The sequence below is a fragment of the Malania oleifera genome, chromosome 3 (assembly GCF_029873635.1).
Source record: "Malania oleifera isolate guangnan ecotype guangnan chromosome 3, ASM2987363v1, whole genome shotgun sequence".
Classification (NCBI taxonomy): Eukaryota; Viridiplantae; Streptophyta; class Magnoliopsida; order Santalales; family Ximeniaceae; genus Malania; species Malania oleifera.
In genome coordinates this window covers 84,147,186-84,165,434 of record NC_080419.1, presented here as the reverse complement: position 1 = coordinate 84,165,434, position 18,249 = coordinate 84,147,186, and the positions used below count along the sequence as shown (strand labels likewise).

Here is an 18,249-nt window from a genome sequence, read left to right as displayed (position 1 = left end):
TGAATGAAATCATATTCCAACTAAAATACAATTCATGGGAATGGAAGAATCACGATTCTAGTCCATATAGGCTGGAATCGAATCAAACTCATTTTATAAACAAAAAATTCTAAAAACTATAATAAATGCTAATAATAATAACAAGAGCAATAATAAAAAAAAAGTAATAACAACTATAAAAAATAATAATTACACTAATAATAATCACTATCATGAAAATAATAAAAAAATAATCAAACAAAAACAACAATAAATAATAATAATAATAATAATAATAATAATTTTTATTATTATAAAAACAATAAAAACTAATAATAATTATGATAACAATAAAAACAACTAGTAATAATATTTTTTATTATTAAACTAATAACTAAAATAGTAATAACAGCAAGAACATCATAAATAATAATAAGAAATGGTCAAAATAACAATAATTATTATTTTAAGGATAATAGTTTTTATTAAAATAATAAAACAATAAAAAGACTAATAATAACTATGATAAAAAATAATATTTTTAATTGGGAAATAATAACAAGAACAATAATAATAAAAAAAGAAAAAATATAATTATTATTTTAAGGATAATAATTATCATAAAAAGTATTAAAAACAGTAATAATAATAAAAATAATAATAATAATTACATAAATAATGATCACTATTATAAAATATAAAAAAATAATCAAACAAAAACAACAATAACAATACTAATTATTATTATTATTATAAAAAAAACAATTAACAGTTATTACAATAAGAATAATAAAAGCAAACAATAATGTTTATTACTATAAAATAGTAATAACAACGAGGAAAATAATAATACAAAGTGAAAAAAAATAATAATTGTTACTATTTTAAGGACAATAATTATTACAAAATAGTAAAAATAATGATAACCACTAATAATAATTTCAATGGAAATAATTATTATTATTATTATTATAAAATAACATTGACAAAAAGAACAATAGTAATAACAAAAAGCAAAAAAATTATTATTATTTTAAGGATAATAATTAGTATAAAATAAAAAATAATAATAAAAACAAAAATAATAATATTAAACTAATAAAAATCACTATTGTAAAATTAAATAATTATGTATTGGGGATTTTTAATAATAAAAAGAAAGATTACATTATAGAATCCATTGAACAATATCAAATATTAAAAAACAAATTGAAACTCAATTTCTATAATTATTTTATGTTACTAACTAAATACAGTATAATTTTATTATAAAAATAATTTTATTCCTATCTTAATTTCATTTTAATTTTATTGTGCAAGCGAAAGTGGGGTGAGTTCTTAAAGTTGAAATTTTTGCATTCCTAATGATTGATGAGTACCAACAACATGACATACTAGGCCCAAACATATTACATTGAGTTGGGCATTGATTTGGCCCACTTCAGCCTTCGGCCCAAGCCCATGGGTGATTCTTGCGAGAACTAAAAGACGTGGGTTCCCTCCAAGCCCATACGTGCGTGACTTGTGCTCCTTTAAAATTTTTGTCTGAATTATAAAAAATTAGTAATAAAAAAATTAAAAATTAAAAAGATTTTTTCAGTTTGATTAAAATAGTAATTATGAGTAAATAGAGAGGGGTTAAGGGTTTGTTTTTTTTCTTTTTTTTATTTTTTATTTAAGAATTACGAAAGAGTTAGTTAATTTTTTTTTCTCCTAAAAAAATGCACCTTATTTTCTAGTTTTCTAAATTTATGTAGAAAAATTAAAAAGAAAAAAAAACATCTTTCTACTATTTTTTTTAATTTCTAACTTCTCATGTTGCAAATTCATATAAACTAAATTCAAGCCTAAAAAAATATCGAATATTACGTAATACTATTTTTGGGAAATTGAAAAACTAATTTTTTTTTCTGTAATCAATTTGAGATTTAGAAATAACAAATAAAAAATCATTTCACATTTTTTTATTTGCTACCTTTTTTATCCAAATCTTTAAAGACTAAAAAATAAATTTAAATTTTTATGATTCTTTAGAAAACTAATACATGGAAAATGAAAAGGAATATTTTGTACAACTAATGGATTGTAACAATCCTTAAAAAAATTAAAATTAAAATTAAAATTAAAATTAATAAAATAATAATTAAATTAATTAATTAATATAATAATATAATATTATATATATATATATATATATATATATATATATATATATAATATCAAGATGCATTAAAGCATCCTTATCTAAATAAATTCAGATAAGGACCCCCCCCCTCAGTTATGCGCGTCTCTCCCAGCCCTCTCTCTCTCTCTCTCTCTCTCTCTCTCCCATCAGTCTCTCTCTTTCTCTTCTATTTAATTATTTAATTATTTAATTATTCATATATTTCATTTCTTAATCTTTAAGAAATCTTAGAAATTATGAAAAATACCCTTCTTCCAATTTCCTATAAATAGGAGATTCTCACTTCATTATTTATAGAAAATTTCAAAGAAAGAATTGAAAGAAAAGTGAGGAAAAAGATTTAGTGGTAGACGAAAAAATTTTACATACTTAAAATTCTCACTTTTTCACTTTTTCCCAACTCACTTTAGGGATTCATCATAAACCGTATTAGAGGAATGGATCAGAGTAAGTGGACTGATTGAATATATATTAGTTGTATGGTTGAGTTGTTAAACTAAAAATTCAGACAAGCATATAACTCTCAATTTTCGAGTAATTTAGTTAATCAATTTGACAGAATTTGATTTTCAACAATATTCAATGATATATTCAAGAAAAAAATTTGGTGATTCAACCTTTAATATATTGCAGCTTATGCTTCAATAGTATAATCAATATCAAAGTCAAATTTTCAACAATAAACAATGTTTTTCTTAAAACATATTTTTAGTAAATAAATTTTTTTTTATTTGAGCACTTAAGCTTCAATTAGATAAAATATGTTTGTCTGAATTTTCAGTTCAACAACCACTAATGCAATCACTCGATGATGAAATATACTCAAAAAGCAAATAGTCAATAAGAAGAAGAATCAAAAACACTACTAGAATGCACAAGATTTATGTGGTTCGGTAATAGCCTACATCCACAGGAGTAGCACTTGGGTTTTCACTATGATGAATGAAGCTTACAAGCTTAAACCCATCTAGGGTTACATAATGATGTTTATATAACAATCTAATGCATACAAAAATGTTATAGTATAACTAAATTACATCTGTAGCAATCTCTTAGAGGAAACCCCTCCAATAAACCCAATCTACAAGCCCTTGATTTGAATTTACGTAATCTGCGCTAGCAAAAACCTTCGATGGTTTAGAGCAAAATAAAACACCATGCAGCTATTGCTTGAAACCATTGACAGTTACACACCAAACTGTCGATTAGTCCATAACACCTTGCTTCTCTCCATTTGTCTTTAGCATCACATAGCTTTCTCTGATACATGTAATCCGCTCTTAATATGAACCACATCTCCATTAGTTTCGACTTCTCTTTCTGTCCTGCTCCTTTTGCTACTTCTGCTTCCTTCTCTATCTCTCAGCAACTCCTTGTTACTTCTTCTTTCTTTTTGAGAAGTTGTTGCTTCTTGCTTCTTCTTTTCTTGGAAAAGTTCTACCTATTTCTTTCAATCTCTCTACCTCACTCTTCTCTCTCTCTTTCTCAGTATGAGAAATAAATCTTTCTTCCTTCTCCCACCTTTCTTTGAGCCTATTTATAGGCAAGGAGGAAAAATCCAATTGGCGGGGGGGGGGGGGGTGTGATTAATTTGATTGATTAACCAATTGAGAAGAATTGGCTTAATTGATTGATTGATTTCTTAATTAATTGAGAATGATTGGTTAATTGATTGATTGATTTCTTAACCAATTGAGAGTGATTTTTTTTTTTAATTTCATTCATTCCTTCCCACCACTAACTCAAAATTTTCTCCTTTTCTTTTGTGTGTGCAGGTATAGACTTTGGGAAACTAACCCACTACAACTCTAGGGCCCTAAAGTTCATTTTTTTTTCATGTATTTATTTATTTATTTTTACTGCATTAATAAAAAATTATTATTATTGCAAAATGAACCAATGTATGCATGCTTGAACGTGAGAATGAACTAAACAAGAGACCATGCCTAGGAGAAGACCCTAGAAGGCATCAAAATTAATCAATAATTTAGCAAAAAGAATCCTAAGACTTTGCTATATAAAGCCCTAAATAAAGTGAGTTGTCCGTGATTTTGTCTCATTGATATTTATAAATGAAATTCTCTCTCTCTCTCTCTCTCTCTCTCTCTCTCTCTCTCTCTCTCTCTCTCTCTCTCTCTCTCTCGACACAACCAAAGCACAACCCTCCCTGTATACCTTCCCTGCTCTCCCTCTCGACCAACTTCTCCCTCCCTGCCTCCCAGTGTCACTACCCACCCTAGCGAAGTAATGTTCAACCCTCATTCCCAATTACCACTCTTGGTAGTGCCATGAGCCCCTCACTACCCACAAGCATGGTGCGGTGGAAACGCATCAGCACGTAAGAAGGAGCATCGGGGGTTCAATTTTTGTAGTAAATATACTCACGGAGCTAGCGGTACCTATTGGCCTTACAAGGTTTAAAATCTTGTTATCTTATTTTGATGCTGACAAACAAGTGGAATTTAACATATTTGTGTGAGTAATGTTATTTCAGGGCTCATATATGAGAAAGTAAGGTGAAAGTGCTCACAATGATCAAATGAAGCTTAAATGAGTCAAAGCATGGATTTAAAGATGATATATTAAACCTTAAAGAATATGAGGTCATGCATGATTTGTTGAAAGCCAATGAATGTTTAAAGTCCAAAGAGCCAAATAAAAGCAAAGTGAGAGAGCTCAAAAAATATTAAAGCTTGAAGACCAAGAAAGGGCCAAAGCTAGCATGAAGACTTGAGCGTTTAGAATGTTAATGTCTTAGAAGTCTTATGTAAGTGCTTTAATATTTAAAATATCGTTTGAAATATTTTAAAACTCTTAGGTTAACTTCTTGGACCTAGATACCTTTTAACATACTTGGAAAATATTTTTATAAGGTTAAAAATTATTTTAAAAAAGTTAGAATCATTTTTGGAATGAAAAGTATCAAAAAGAGTTTTTCCAAATGCTGTCAATTTTTATATATCTGCATTGAGGTGAATTTTTCTCTATCAAAATCTCCTTATTTTAAAATGTGTTCAACATGAACGTTGTATAATTTTCTCTTAGCTTTCTTTTGACACCAAGAACACCTAATTTAGAGTTTTACAGAAAAATTTATAGCCAAAATACTGAAGCAGGGTCACAGCCTGCAGCCAACCGAACATTGTTCACAGGAGGAACTTCAGCTGTCTAAACAGCACACAGAACCACTTCAAACGTCTGAAGAATAAGCCCAAACGTCTGAAGATTTTCTGGGACAAAACTGAAACAGGTAGTAGCTGTTCAGACGTCTGAACTTGAAACTTCAGACATCTGAACCCGACACTTCAGACGTCTAAACCCACTCTTCAGACATCTAACCCTGTGTCCAGTTCATTTTTTTTAAGGGGTTTCAGGAACTTCAAATGACTGAACTCCACTCTTCAGACATCTGAACACTGTTCAACAGACAATTTTTTTTAAAATCTAATATTTTAAATTCCATTTGAGCTCCAAATTTTCTAACAACTTGAGAAATTCTCTAAGGAAACTTTAGTAACAAGAAAACTTATTTGAAAGCCTATAAATACATGGTTTTGCAAATCAAAATATGCCAAGAATTAAAAAATCTGTTTTGAGAAGCTGAAAGCACTCTTGTTCTTCCAAAGTTCTCTTACTCACTCATTTCAAATCTCTTTTTCTGAAATATTTTGAAGTGCTAATCCTTTCTCTTCTGAATTCCTACTGCTAATCCTCATCTAAGAAGGATATTGGTGAATTCTACACGTGACCTTCATTCTATTTCATATTGATATTTTACATTGAAGTATATAGTACTGAAATTGTACTAACTTGCTCTTTGAGAGAGTATACTTGTACGCAGATCTTATCTTGTGTTTCTTGTAGTTCTTTGACGTTCCAAGAATTGTTTGGATCGTTGGCTAAGCAAGGGGATATTGCTTAGAGAGGCGGGCTCTAGCCTAGTTAAGGAGTGACCGGACAAGGAGATATCGTTTTGGAAAAGGTGGGCTCTAGCAATAACAAAGGAGTGTTGTAAAGGTTTTGTTCTACCCATCAACGGAATAGGTTTAATGAATCCTTTGGTGGTTTGCCAAAGGCGAGGACGTAGGCTGGGTATAAGCCGAACCTCGTAAAAATCCCCGTCTTACTCTCTATTTCCCTATTCTTTATTTTCAGTTCATATACAACTGCGTGGATGTTTTAAATATCTAAATTATACATACTACGCATATTTGGAAATCAAGTACTCTGTTAGCTTTGGTGCAATCCCAAGAGGGGGGGTGAATTGGATATTTAAAATTTATTGCCTTAAGTCAAACCACTAACAACAGTATTACACAAGCTTAAGGTCAATCTAGTGCATGTAAAATAAATCAATGTAAATATAAAATGGAATTTAAACTGCAATAAATGTTTAACCAGGCATGCACAATAAAGCAATAAAAGAGACGAGACCCAGAAATGTTATCGAGGTTCGGCCAACAGTGCCTACGTCCCCGCCTCTAACTCGCAAGTTAGAGGATTCCACTAATAGCTCACTTAAGGGTGGAGCGACACCGTTTACAACCAGGTCAAATTAACACAGGGCTGACCTCAACCTTAACTAGGTCAATTAGCGGGGCTGACCTCAACCTACACGCCTTAACAGGACGACGCACCTAGCTTTCCTAACCGGGTCTAAGCCAATCCGGGACTATTCCAGGGCTAGTCTCCCTCTTCAGGCCCGTGCCTGGAAATACAACAAATGTGTATAAAATTTGTACACCGAAATATGCTTCTAGAAAAGCAGATGTGTGCACCAATACAACTCAATCAATAAAGCAAGCACGAATGATATGTAGATATGCTCAGTGCTCTAATGCGTGCTGAACACTCAATCAAGTATGATAATCAATCAAGATCTAGAGTGTGTATCTAAGCAAGTTTGAAACTCAATATTTGAATATCACAAAATCATATCAGGGTTTCAAATATGCTAAGCAAGATAGATCAAACAAACTCAATACGATGTTTCAATGTCTAAAGCACAATGGAGTTGTTTGAAGGATTAGCTTTTCACAAAAGGATTTTTGCACACAAAATCTAGGTCTAGGTATCTTGCAACAACAATGCAAGAACCACAACCCTCAAAGTCTTCCCACACAAGATTTATCAAGTGAAATCCGTGGAAGAACTTTAGGCTATACTCTCAAATAGAATCAATCAAACTTTATACCAAAAGAGAGTATTAGCTAGAGAGATTACACACTATAACCTTATAGAAATACTCACAATGTTTAGAGAAATAAAGATTGGAGAGTATGTGAGTGTTTGTAAGAAGTTTTTGGCTAATATAGGGTTTTGAGAGTTGAGAGAGTTTTGCCCTAATCAAGTTTGCTAATCCTTACTAATAATGATAAATGAATGGGTATATATAGGCAAGGAGGTATTTTTGACCGTTGGGGGACCTATTGGGCATTATTAAGAAACTTTTAAATCATTTTAAAATAATTAACCCTGTTTAAAATATGTTTATCGCGGTAAAAATCAGGGCAACCCGAGAGGTCCAGTAGACCAAAAATGTTTCGATCGACCAAGTCTCAAATGGTTCGGTCGACCAGGGGACTTTTGAACTGAGGTCTTGGTCGACCAGGAGGAAGTCGATTTCCCAATTTTCTGAGTTTCGGTCGACCAGGGCATTTTGAACTGCCTGGTTCGGTCGACCAGACCATTGGGAATTCTCCCGAGAACCCTTCGATCGACCAGGTAGTTGTAGTACAAAAGATCTCGGTCGACCAGATGGTCAAATGTTGACCCAGGAGGGTTTCGGTCGACCAGGGCCTTTTGAACTACAAGATTCGGTCGACCGAGTGGTCAATCTTTGACCCAGGGAGGTTTTGGTCGACCAGGGCTTCTTGAACTACATGTTTCGGTTGACCGGGTGGTCAAAAATGTTGACCAAAAGGAGTTTCGATCGACCGTAGTGAAGGCTCGGTCAACCGGCCTCTACTTTTCTGCACAGACACTATTCAGTGTTTCGGTTATAACTTTTCCTATATAACTCCAAATTGGATGTTCTTGATACCAATAGAAATTTAAGAGAAAATCCCACAACTTTTATGTTGAACACATTTTAAGAAAATGACTTTTGGCTTGAGAAAAATGTCCATAAATGAGACGGAAGAAACATGAAGGGAGTTTTTCTCTTACGGACACGTTTCAGTGTTTTGGCCGTAACTTTTTTTGTGTAACTCCAATTTGGATGTTCTTGGTATCAAACTCAAACTATGGTAAAATGCCACAATTTTCATTTTGAACATGATTTGATATGACATCCAATTGAGTAAGAAAATTGTTCATTTCTAACATTCGGTCAACTGGCCAGTTGACCGACCCCTTTGAAAATTTTAGTTTTTGTCTTCTATTAACTTTAAAACCATTTAAAAACCTTTGTATAAGTTAGGCATTTTATGAAAAAAGTTTTTCATGTTATTTGGAGGTCCTATGGTCAATCTAAGGTCAATTCGAGTATACCTACCTATCATGCATGATGCAAATTATTACAAGTCATATGAGTGTACAGTCCATAATAAAATTACATCCCAGAATGAAGAAACTGAAAAATAAATACAAATGTAGCACAAGATTCTTCATTCATCGGCACAAATACCGCACGCCATCATAATAAGTCTTTTAGTCCCGAAGCGCGCACAAGGTGATCCTGCATGCAGTTTTTAGTACAACCATTAGTACCAAGAGTATTTGTCATTATCAAAACAGGGCATGACCAATCAGGTCAACATAAACTTAGAGTCCAATTTTGATTTGGGTTGCGAAAACCGAAAGAGAGTACGTTGGTTACACCATATCTTGCGGAAATCATACGGGAGTACCTTACTTAGTTAACATCCCAAAGACAAATTTACCAAGAGTTTATTTGAATTCTAAATATTTGGAAAGAGTGATTGGATTCATTTATACAAGGCTTTACATCAGCAAGCATAAATTCTCATTCACTACAGGGCTTGGTTCAAATTTGGCTTATATCAACAAACAATCATTTTGAGTTATTATATTACATAAGTGTTGTGTATTGGCTTGTTTGTTTGCTTTCTTATTATAGTTGATTGATTTGATTGAATGATTGGATGTTTGTATAGTTAAGGATTAAATAAAGAAACTAAGTTCTTGAGTGCTTAACAAATTAAACAAATAAGTCGCAAATTGGTTAAAAGAAATAAAATAAGTTTAAGAATTCTAAAAAGGAATTAAAAGAAATTTTTAAAAGTCAATTCACCCCCCCTCTTGGGACGCTATTCCTAATTTCAGTACCTGTGGATGGTGAGAATTTACTCTGTGAGTCAGCGGGGACCGTGGATAATGAGAGTTTGCTCTATGAGCCAACGAGGACCGTGGATAGTGAGAGTTCTATGTGAGCCAGTAGGGACCGTGGATGGTAATGGAGATGTGTCCCGGGGGTTGAGTTGGCCGAACGTCCAACTAATGCACAGAAGTTGTGTCCGCATTCCGAACTTTACCTGATCAATAAGACTTAAGGGGATGACGCTAATCTGTAGGTTTGGTGCTGCAGCAGGGGGTCCAACCAAACTACTTTTAATTTGTTCAACAAAAGGTGCTTTTGTTATCTATTTCAATTGGATTATTATTATCCATGTAAATATTGATTCTCTAACATTTAAATTGTATTTAATGACGAATTGATGTTGACTCCTCTACTCCTATTCAATTTAATGATATGTAGTTACTAGTCCTCTGTCCATTAGTGATTCATCTTCTGTGCATTACCTTTTATCAAAAAATCAAGATAGAGCATGCGGTCATCCTTGCTCCACACTAGAATCATCATTTGTTCTATGTGAAGGTATTTTTACATTTTTGGGAATCAATCAATAGCATACACACACATAAGTAATTTTTATATTAGTGAAATAATCTTTCACTTTTCCCATCATTGTTCCCCATAAGAATTTATCACTTATATTATATTATTCTAGGAAGAAAATTCTAAAGCACACTATCTACTATTGTAATTACCTACCCTAAGTAGTCTTAGAAATATTGTAACAAATCCTCTAATTATGAATCCCCCCCCCCCGGCGGAAGAGGATGAGGTTGTACTCTCTCTCTCTCTCTCTCTCTCTCTCTACTATTGTAATTACCTACCCTAAGTAGTCTTAGAAATATTGTAACAAATCCTCTAATTATGAATCCCCCCCCCCGGCGGAAGAGGATGAGGTTGTACTCTCTCTCTCTCTCTCTCTCTCTCTCTCTCTCTCTCTCTCTCTCTCTCTCTCTCTCTCTCTCTCTCTCTCTCATGTAGTTGCAAAGAAACTTCAGGATTTGAAAATTATTTTTATGTGTGGAGGAAAACATTATGCATTCTAGAGATAATGTTGAGGCTTTCATATTTGCACTAAATAGAATTTCTTTTTTTCTTTTTTTCTCAGGGTTAGTATGAAACTTTCTAAGGACACTCTAAGATAGAGTTGATATGCTTTAGTTGTTCATTACTTAAGTGGTTTGCTAATTTAATTGGTTTTTGAACAACATTACTTAATGCAACAAAACATTTGTATCATTAATTTTGAGGAGCAAACTAGTTAAATTTATGGATTTTGTAAATTATACTCTTTATTTGTGCACTGACATATGATTTGTTGTCAATTGTTGATTTGGTTTGAGATTTTGTTGATTATTGTTCTTAGATTCACTAAAAATATTAATGATATTTGTATTAGAATAGTTTTGGATTACAGTAATGATGGGGGAATAACACCTAAATTATCCATTATAATTCAAATCATTGCTTTGACTGTGAAAGTGTTAGAGTTCTTGTATGGATTCAAATAGGAGACTCTAAGCATTAAATCAATTAAATAAAAGAATTGTAAATTTACACAATAGATTAATGATAAAAGAATAAAAGATATAGAGTTAGCATTTTTGTTTTTTGTTTTTTGATTTTTGTTTGTTTGTTTTTTTTTTTTTGCAAGGAAGGAACACTGAGTTAAAAACTAATAGGATTTATTTTTTACCCTTCAAAGTGTTTCTTTATTTAATGTTTCCCTTCTTTTCATCCCTTTCATTCCCTCTCTCCTTGCTAGTAATAAGTTATGAGTAGCTTTTATAAATGGTAACAAAGGCAAAATTAAATGAGGATAGTATATATAATTTCAATTTTTCAAAATAGCTTGATATGCATATAGGTGAGCCTATTGCTCCCAACTTACTATATGCATTGGAGGAGTCCATGAGTGATCATTATACACATGGGTGAGCACCAATTTGACCCAAAAGTTTAAGCCTATTAGGTTTCGGACCCAACTAGGTATATAAGCACTCATCATCCACTCAATTTTTTCAATGTGAGACAAACTCACACGTGAAATTCTTAACAATCTCTCATTTACTTGTGAGTTCCAACTGTTCCCCCTTGAACGGAAACCGTCTCCCTTATGGAGTAAGTTTAATTTTCCAACAGTTGTTCAAGTAAGTCTTACCACCATGTCTTACGTATCTCAGATTGCATTTCATGTGCCTCTGAACCTATCCTATCTCCCACGTTTTGATCCTATTCGGATCCATCTTCCAGACCTAGATAATTTCTCAAACTATTAGCGTATCAGGAGAATTAGTTTCATGCCTCGACTTCTATGATGTTGCTCGCTTATAGTTACAAATCATTGGCTCTGATACCACTCTTTAAAACTGAAGGAGTTCATAAGTGGATTTGATACAAATGAGTGAACACCAATTTGACTCCATCTTTGGATTCCTTTTCTATAAGATATCAATTTTTAATAGTAACTTGAATGAGCTCTTTGTTTTTTTTTGGGAGAAAGAATAGGCAGGCAAAGTTGATTCAACCCATCAAATGTCTACTTGGATGAAATGATAAAAAATAAAAAAGTGATGCTTTTCGTCACGGACCATTACAAAGGCAAATGGGGTAATGATTAGCCTCTTAAGAGAGAGAGAGAGAGAGAGAGAGAGAGAGGACTCATTTAGTTTTTTGCTCTTTAGCTATTCAAAAAGAAAAAAGAAAAAGTGCTTTTCACAAGTGTTTCACTGCAGGTACAGAGTAAAAAGAAAAAGGCAAGAGTAAAAGATGAGCCTTTGCCGACGAACTTGTCGACAAATTTGACCATATTTCACGAGATTCTTTTTGCACTTTAGACCTGGGGGTTGGAGGGATCCAAGAACCAAAGCTTGCCTACAGTCGTAAGCTTTCCAGCAAGGCCTTGTGATGGCACCTCCCACGGTCCCCCATAGGCAAAACCCACACCCACCAAAATGATGAGTAGGATTCACACTCCATCCTGTACCCAAAAAGAGATAACTACAAAAATTAAAACAAAAATTAAGAATTAAAGAAAGGGAGCTACATATGATGACTTTGATTCACAATATGGCGTACCAAACAGGGGATTTGAATGTGACTTCCACCTTCTTTTTCAATGTTACAACAGTAACCTCTGGAGGGCAAGACCTAATTCGCCATCTCAACCCTTATCCAAATACTTAAGACTCGTTTGGCTTAAGATGTTTTAAGGGGAAAAAATGAGAAAGTTAACTTAATTATTTTTTTCAATTGCAATTTTCTTATAAATGGGACAGCATAAATGAAAAATATGAAGAGAAATATGCTTCCCTCTTTTACACACACATAGAAAACCAATCAATTAACTCAAAAATAGATTTCATGTCATTAACCATTAATTTTTATTTTGAATTATATTTAAATAAATATTCATTCTTTATACCTCCTTGAGATAAAAAGTATGATACGGATTGATTTTCATGTTTTCTTTTTTTTTTTTTAACTTTTCTTTTCAAATAGAATCCCAGATCCAAATAGAAAATTTCAATTCCAAACAAAGCACCATTGACAAGAACCACCCATAGCCCCCAATATATATATATATATAGAGGATAGAACCAATACCCTCAAATAATTATAAATCAATTACAAGGGGGCCTCATTATCAGCACTGGCCATGCCCTCATCCATCCACTGCAAGCACACAGCATTTATTCAACAGATGAGACAAAAAATGTCTGCTTGTGATTAATAAAAACACTGGTAATTTCATTCATCAGAAAAGCAAAAACATTTTACAAAAGATACTGCACTTCTCAAGCAGCTGCTACTGCTTTCATTTGAAAAGATTAGCAGGAGAACATAAGTACAGAAAGAAAATAACACCACAAAAAAAAAAAAAAAAATTTGCAATCTTTCTAGCTTTTATAAATTCAAAAACCCTGAAAGCGTAAAAAACAAGCCACCCTAAGCCTTCACAGATGATGCCGAAGAAGCGTGGATCAAAGACGAAGATGGAGGAAGGCAATGTCTTTGTCTACTACTTTTGATCGTGGAACCTGAAGAACGAGATGACAATGGGGGCAGAGAAACTGACGAGGATACAAGCCTACCAGAATGGCTTCTCAGTTTTTTCTTCTCCAATTCATGAACCTTCTCTTGATGCCCAACCTTTGTTTCATTCAAACCTGCTGGAAGCACACAATTGCAGAGCAGACCTACAAGATCAAAAACACAACAATGTCAACTTTATGCTCCATAAGGTCGCCAAGAAAAAGTAGGAAAAGGAATGATCATTAAGTCTATTGTTTGTATGCATCTCAAAAGTACAGGAAGGAACAATACAGGTTCAAAAATGCTTTACAGCTAACTATTTTAAAGTAATTTTCATAATTTCCCTGCCCTTTCCCCCAAATATTTCAACTTGCAACAACTAGAAAAATAATATTTAAGAAAACTAGATTGTGTATGTACAAGAACATAGGTACATTATTGATGGCAGTTTGACACATCTTTCAAAATGATACTCTTTTCAATCATCAAGATGCCACTTTGAAAGCAATCAGCTCAATGAACCAACATTACTCTTCAATCTAAAAGTTCCTTTTAGGAAGGATAAAACGTGGAATGCTAGATCATGATGCTACGCAACCCTGTGAGTACTGGTTTGCAGCCCGATACATATACAACCATGCAGCCCATCAAATTCAGCCAACCTAGCAACATAATATTGATGGCATACAGAAATTCCAGTACAGATAGATGCAATCAGAGAAATGTAATGGCAAATGTGGACCAGCTAAACCTTCAATAACAGAGCATACAGAGAAAAGCTAAAGGCTTTCCAACTTAGTGGCAAGTGAGGTGATTACACTGCTAGCTCACTAAATCATCACTAACCAATTAAGGAATACAACACCCCACAATTGAGCAACCTGTTTCAAAAGCATAGATAATTTTTTTTCTCAATTCTACTTTCTACTTAATATAATTATAAAGGAATCATTTCTAACGAAACAACTTCAACAAATTACAATTCAAACTGATCCATAAACAATTTTACCATAGCAAATTCAAACAACTTACCTTTTATTTTTATTTAAAAAAAAAAAAAACATGAACTTCTTTTGAGATGAATATCAGAACACTATTTTCTACCTTTTCCTCAAATGATTCAGAAACTAGATGAACATCTTATTGAACTTAAAGCGCACGCATGCGTGCACACACACGCACACAGGGTAAATAAATGGTTCAATCCATTTCTCACCTAGTCTAGCAAGTCGGTTAACCCATACAAAACCATACCCTCAATAATTATAAATCAACTATAAGGGGGCCCCATTATCAGCACTGGCCATGCCTTCACTCATCCACTGCAAGCACACAGCATTTACTTATATGAATCTACACAACAGATAAATGTGACAAAAAATGTCAAAACATGGGTAATTTCATTCATCTGAAAAGCAAAAACATTTTACAAAAAATACAGCACTTCTCAGGCAGATGCTACTGCTTTCATTTGAAAAGATTAGCAAGGGAACATAAGTACAGAAAAACAATAACACCACATAAAAAAAAATAAAAAAAAATTTGCAAACTATCTAGCTTTTAGAAATTCAAAAACCATGAAAGCTTCAAAAACAAGCCACCCTAAGCCTTCACAGTTGATGCCGAAGAAGCGTGAATCAAAGATGAAGGCGGAGGAAGGCAATGTCTTTGTCTACTACTTTTGATCGTGGAACCTGAAGAACGAGATGACAATGGGGGCAGAGAAACAGAAGAAGATACAAGCCTACCCGAATGGCTTCTCAGTTTTTTCTTCTCCAATTCATGAGCCTTCTCTTCTGCTCTAGGATGCCCAACCTTAGTTTCATTCAAACCTGCTGGAAGTACACAATTGCAGAACAGACCTACAAGATCAAAAACATAACAATGTAAACTTTATGCTCCATAAGATTGCCAAGAAAAAGTAGGAAAAGGAATGATCATTAAGTCTATTGTTTGTATGCATCTCAAAAGTACAAGAAGGAACAATACAGGTTCAAAATGCTCTACAGCGAACTATTTTAAAGTAATTTTCATAATTTCCCTGCCCTTTCCCCAGATATTTCAACTTGCAACACCTAGAAAAATAATATTTAAGAAAACTAGATTGTGTATATAAAGGCATCACAAGAACATAGGTACATTGTTGATGGCAGTTTGATCTTCCAAAATGATACTCTTTTTAATCATCAAGATGCCACTTTGAAAGCAATCGGCTCGATGAACCAACATTACTCTTGAATCTAAAAATTTCCTTTTAGGAAGTATGGAACGTGGAATGCTAGATCATGATGCTACACGACCCTGTGAGTACTGGCTTGCAGCCCAATGCATATACAACCATGCAGCCCATCAAATCCAGCCAACCTAGCAACATAATATTGATGGCATACAGAAATTCCAGTAAAGATAGATGCAATCAGAGAAATGTAATGACAAATGTGGACCAGCTAAACCTTCAATAACACAGCATACAGAGAGAAGCTAAAGACTTTCCAACTTAGCGGCAAGTGAGGTGATTACACTGCTAGCTCACTAAATCATCACTAACCAATTAAGGAATACAACACCCCACAATTTACCAACCTGCTTCAAAAGCATAGATAATTTTTTTTTTTCTCAATTTTACTTTCTGGATCATTTCTAACGAAACAACTTCAACAAATTACAACTCAAACTTATCCAAAAACAATTTTCCCATAGCAAATTCAAACAACTTGCCTTTTTATTTATTTATTTTTTTTTAGGAAAAAAAAAAGAAAAGAAAAAACATCAGCTTCTTTTGAGATGAATATCAGAACACTATTTTCTACCTTTTCCTCAAATGATTCAGAAACTAGATGAATATCTTGTTGAACTAAAAGCGCACGAGCTAAATAAATGGTTCAATCCATTTCTTACCTAGTCTAGCAAGTCGGTTAACCCAACGAGGTATTGGTTTTCCCGTCAACCGGAGGCATGCATCATTACAGAAGTGGTTGCAGTTCTTGGTGATGAGATTGTACGAGTTTCCTGAGTACTCCCCAGAAAGTTTCTCCATAAATGCACGGACATCCTTGGCACCTAGATCAGTTCTTCCTATCAAAATTGATTTTCTGAATGTGAAACCAGGGCACTGCTTCGGTTCCACTTCAAATATCCCCGTCGTTGGATGCTCATGAGCTCCAAAAGCATATTCAACTCCATGAACTGAGAAAAATTTTCAAAGACGTCAAAACCAAGCAACCCGAAAGCTGTCTGAGAGACCAAAGGAACAAAAAACAGTATGAAGAATAAAACCCAGAAAACATAATAGTCCCGTTTGAAAGAGGGTTGTGGGGTGGGGGGCAGATTTTCTTGATACCCCAACAACAAAAACGAGGATTAAAACTCTCGGAAGTTTGTTTTTCTTTGCTTTCTTCAATTTTCTTAGCAACCAAACAGATTACAAGATCCGGTCAACATTTCAGTGCCGTATGTTTGGGAGCAGTGAAAGTGAAGAAAATGTAAGAAAATGAGGCTCCGTGTGCGTGTGCGTGTGCGGGTGCTTGTGTTCTTTCCAAACAATGAAATATCAGTTCAGCCCAGTTAACCCAAAAGTAAACCCAGTCGAATAACAGTTGTTCTCATCCCAGTACCCAATAATGAAAAATCCAAACCCAAAACTTCAATTCCATTCAGTTTCCCCCATTTTCCCACCAACCAAACAAAACCCATCATCAATTTTCTACAAAACACATCCCAGATCTAATCATAAAGACATAAACACAATCTCAAACACAGAACCCAAACAAACAAAATAAGGAAGAGTTCTAACCTTGAACACCAGAGTGGTAAACTCCAAGGCCAAGCCAGTACGCGTAGCCATTAATGGTTGTAAGATCGTATACGTTGAGATACACAGGCACCGACCCAGACTTCCTCTTCCGGGAAACCATTTTGCACAACATTTTCCCTTTCTCGCAAGGGTTACAATGCTCCCAAAAACCAATAGCAGAGCACTCACAATTCCAAAAAAAGAGGAAGGCTCTTCGAATTAATTTCCTTTTTTTTTTTAAATAATTTTAATCTGCTTTCGTGTTTTTAACGTTTCCAGTGTTTCTGGGAAACAAAATTGATGAGATGATGAAATAAGGGAAGGCTCCGTGCTGAGAGTTTCCACCGGCGGCCGAAAGTGCCGCATCCGTTGCTTATTGCGCGGGCGGCATCTTATACTGCGCGTTAAAAGCACATGTAGGAATCCAATGCCCTTCCTTTTCCACTAAATTTACGGAATTCCTACTCTGTTTGTTTTGTTTTTGTTTTTTGTTTTGCATATTTTGGTGGGTATGGAACTGTTCTTTCATATATGCTTTTAAGGATTTTGCAAGGAAATTTGTTTATCCGGCTTTGCAGTTCTTTTTTAACGGTGGTTTAGATGCCTCACACATGTCTTTTAAGGATTTTTTATTTTTTTCGTTTGTCGTTGCGGTAGAAATTTTGTTTAATGATTTCCATTTGTCGAGTAATTTGCCGTTACCTAATAATTTCTATTTTTTTCATAAATAAATATAATTTTTATTTGTCTATATTGCGATTCTAAACTAACTAAAAAACTAAATAAAATTTAGAGGTAGTAGTAGTTGGATTTGTTTTACTAAGAAACCAAATCCAAACCAATCACTCCTAAATAAAACAATAGATCGAAATCAAGTTATAAATCGACCAAACCAAAAACTCTTAAGCTCGAAAGAATTCGTAATTTAGATTGATTTGA

At 33.5% G+C, this 18,249-nt stretch overlaps 1 protein-coding gene across 1 annotated transcript; it reads right to left on the bottom strand.

The window, feature by feature from the left end:
* Window positions 1–13,211: 13,211 nt before the first annotated feature.
* LOC131150409 (deSI-like protein At4g17486) lies at window positions 13,212–17,821 on the bottom strand. Its single transcript, XM_058101115.1, has 4 exons — window positions 17,311–17,821; window positions 16,416–16,703; window positions 15,266–15,379; window positions 13,212–13,681 (listed from the first exon to the last, which is right to left on the bottom strand). Exons 1-4 carry the CDS (start codon window positions 17,441–17,443, stop codon window positions 13,431–13,433), a joined length of 786 nt encoding a protein of 261 aa, XP_057957098.1. The 5' UTR covers window positions 17,444–17,821; the 3' UTR covers window positions 13,212–13,430.
* Between the last annotated feature and the right edge of the window lie 428 nt (window positions 17,822–18,249).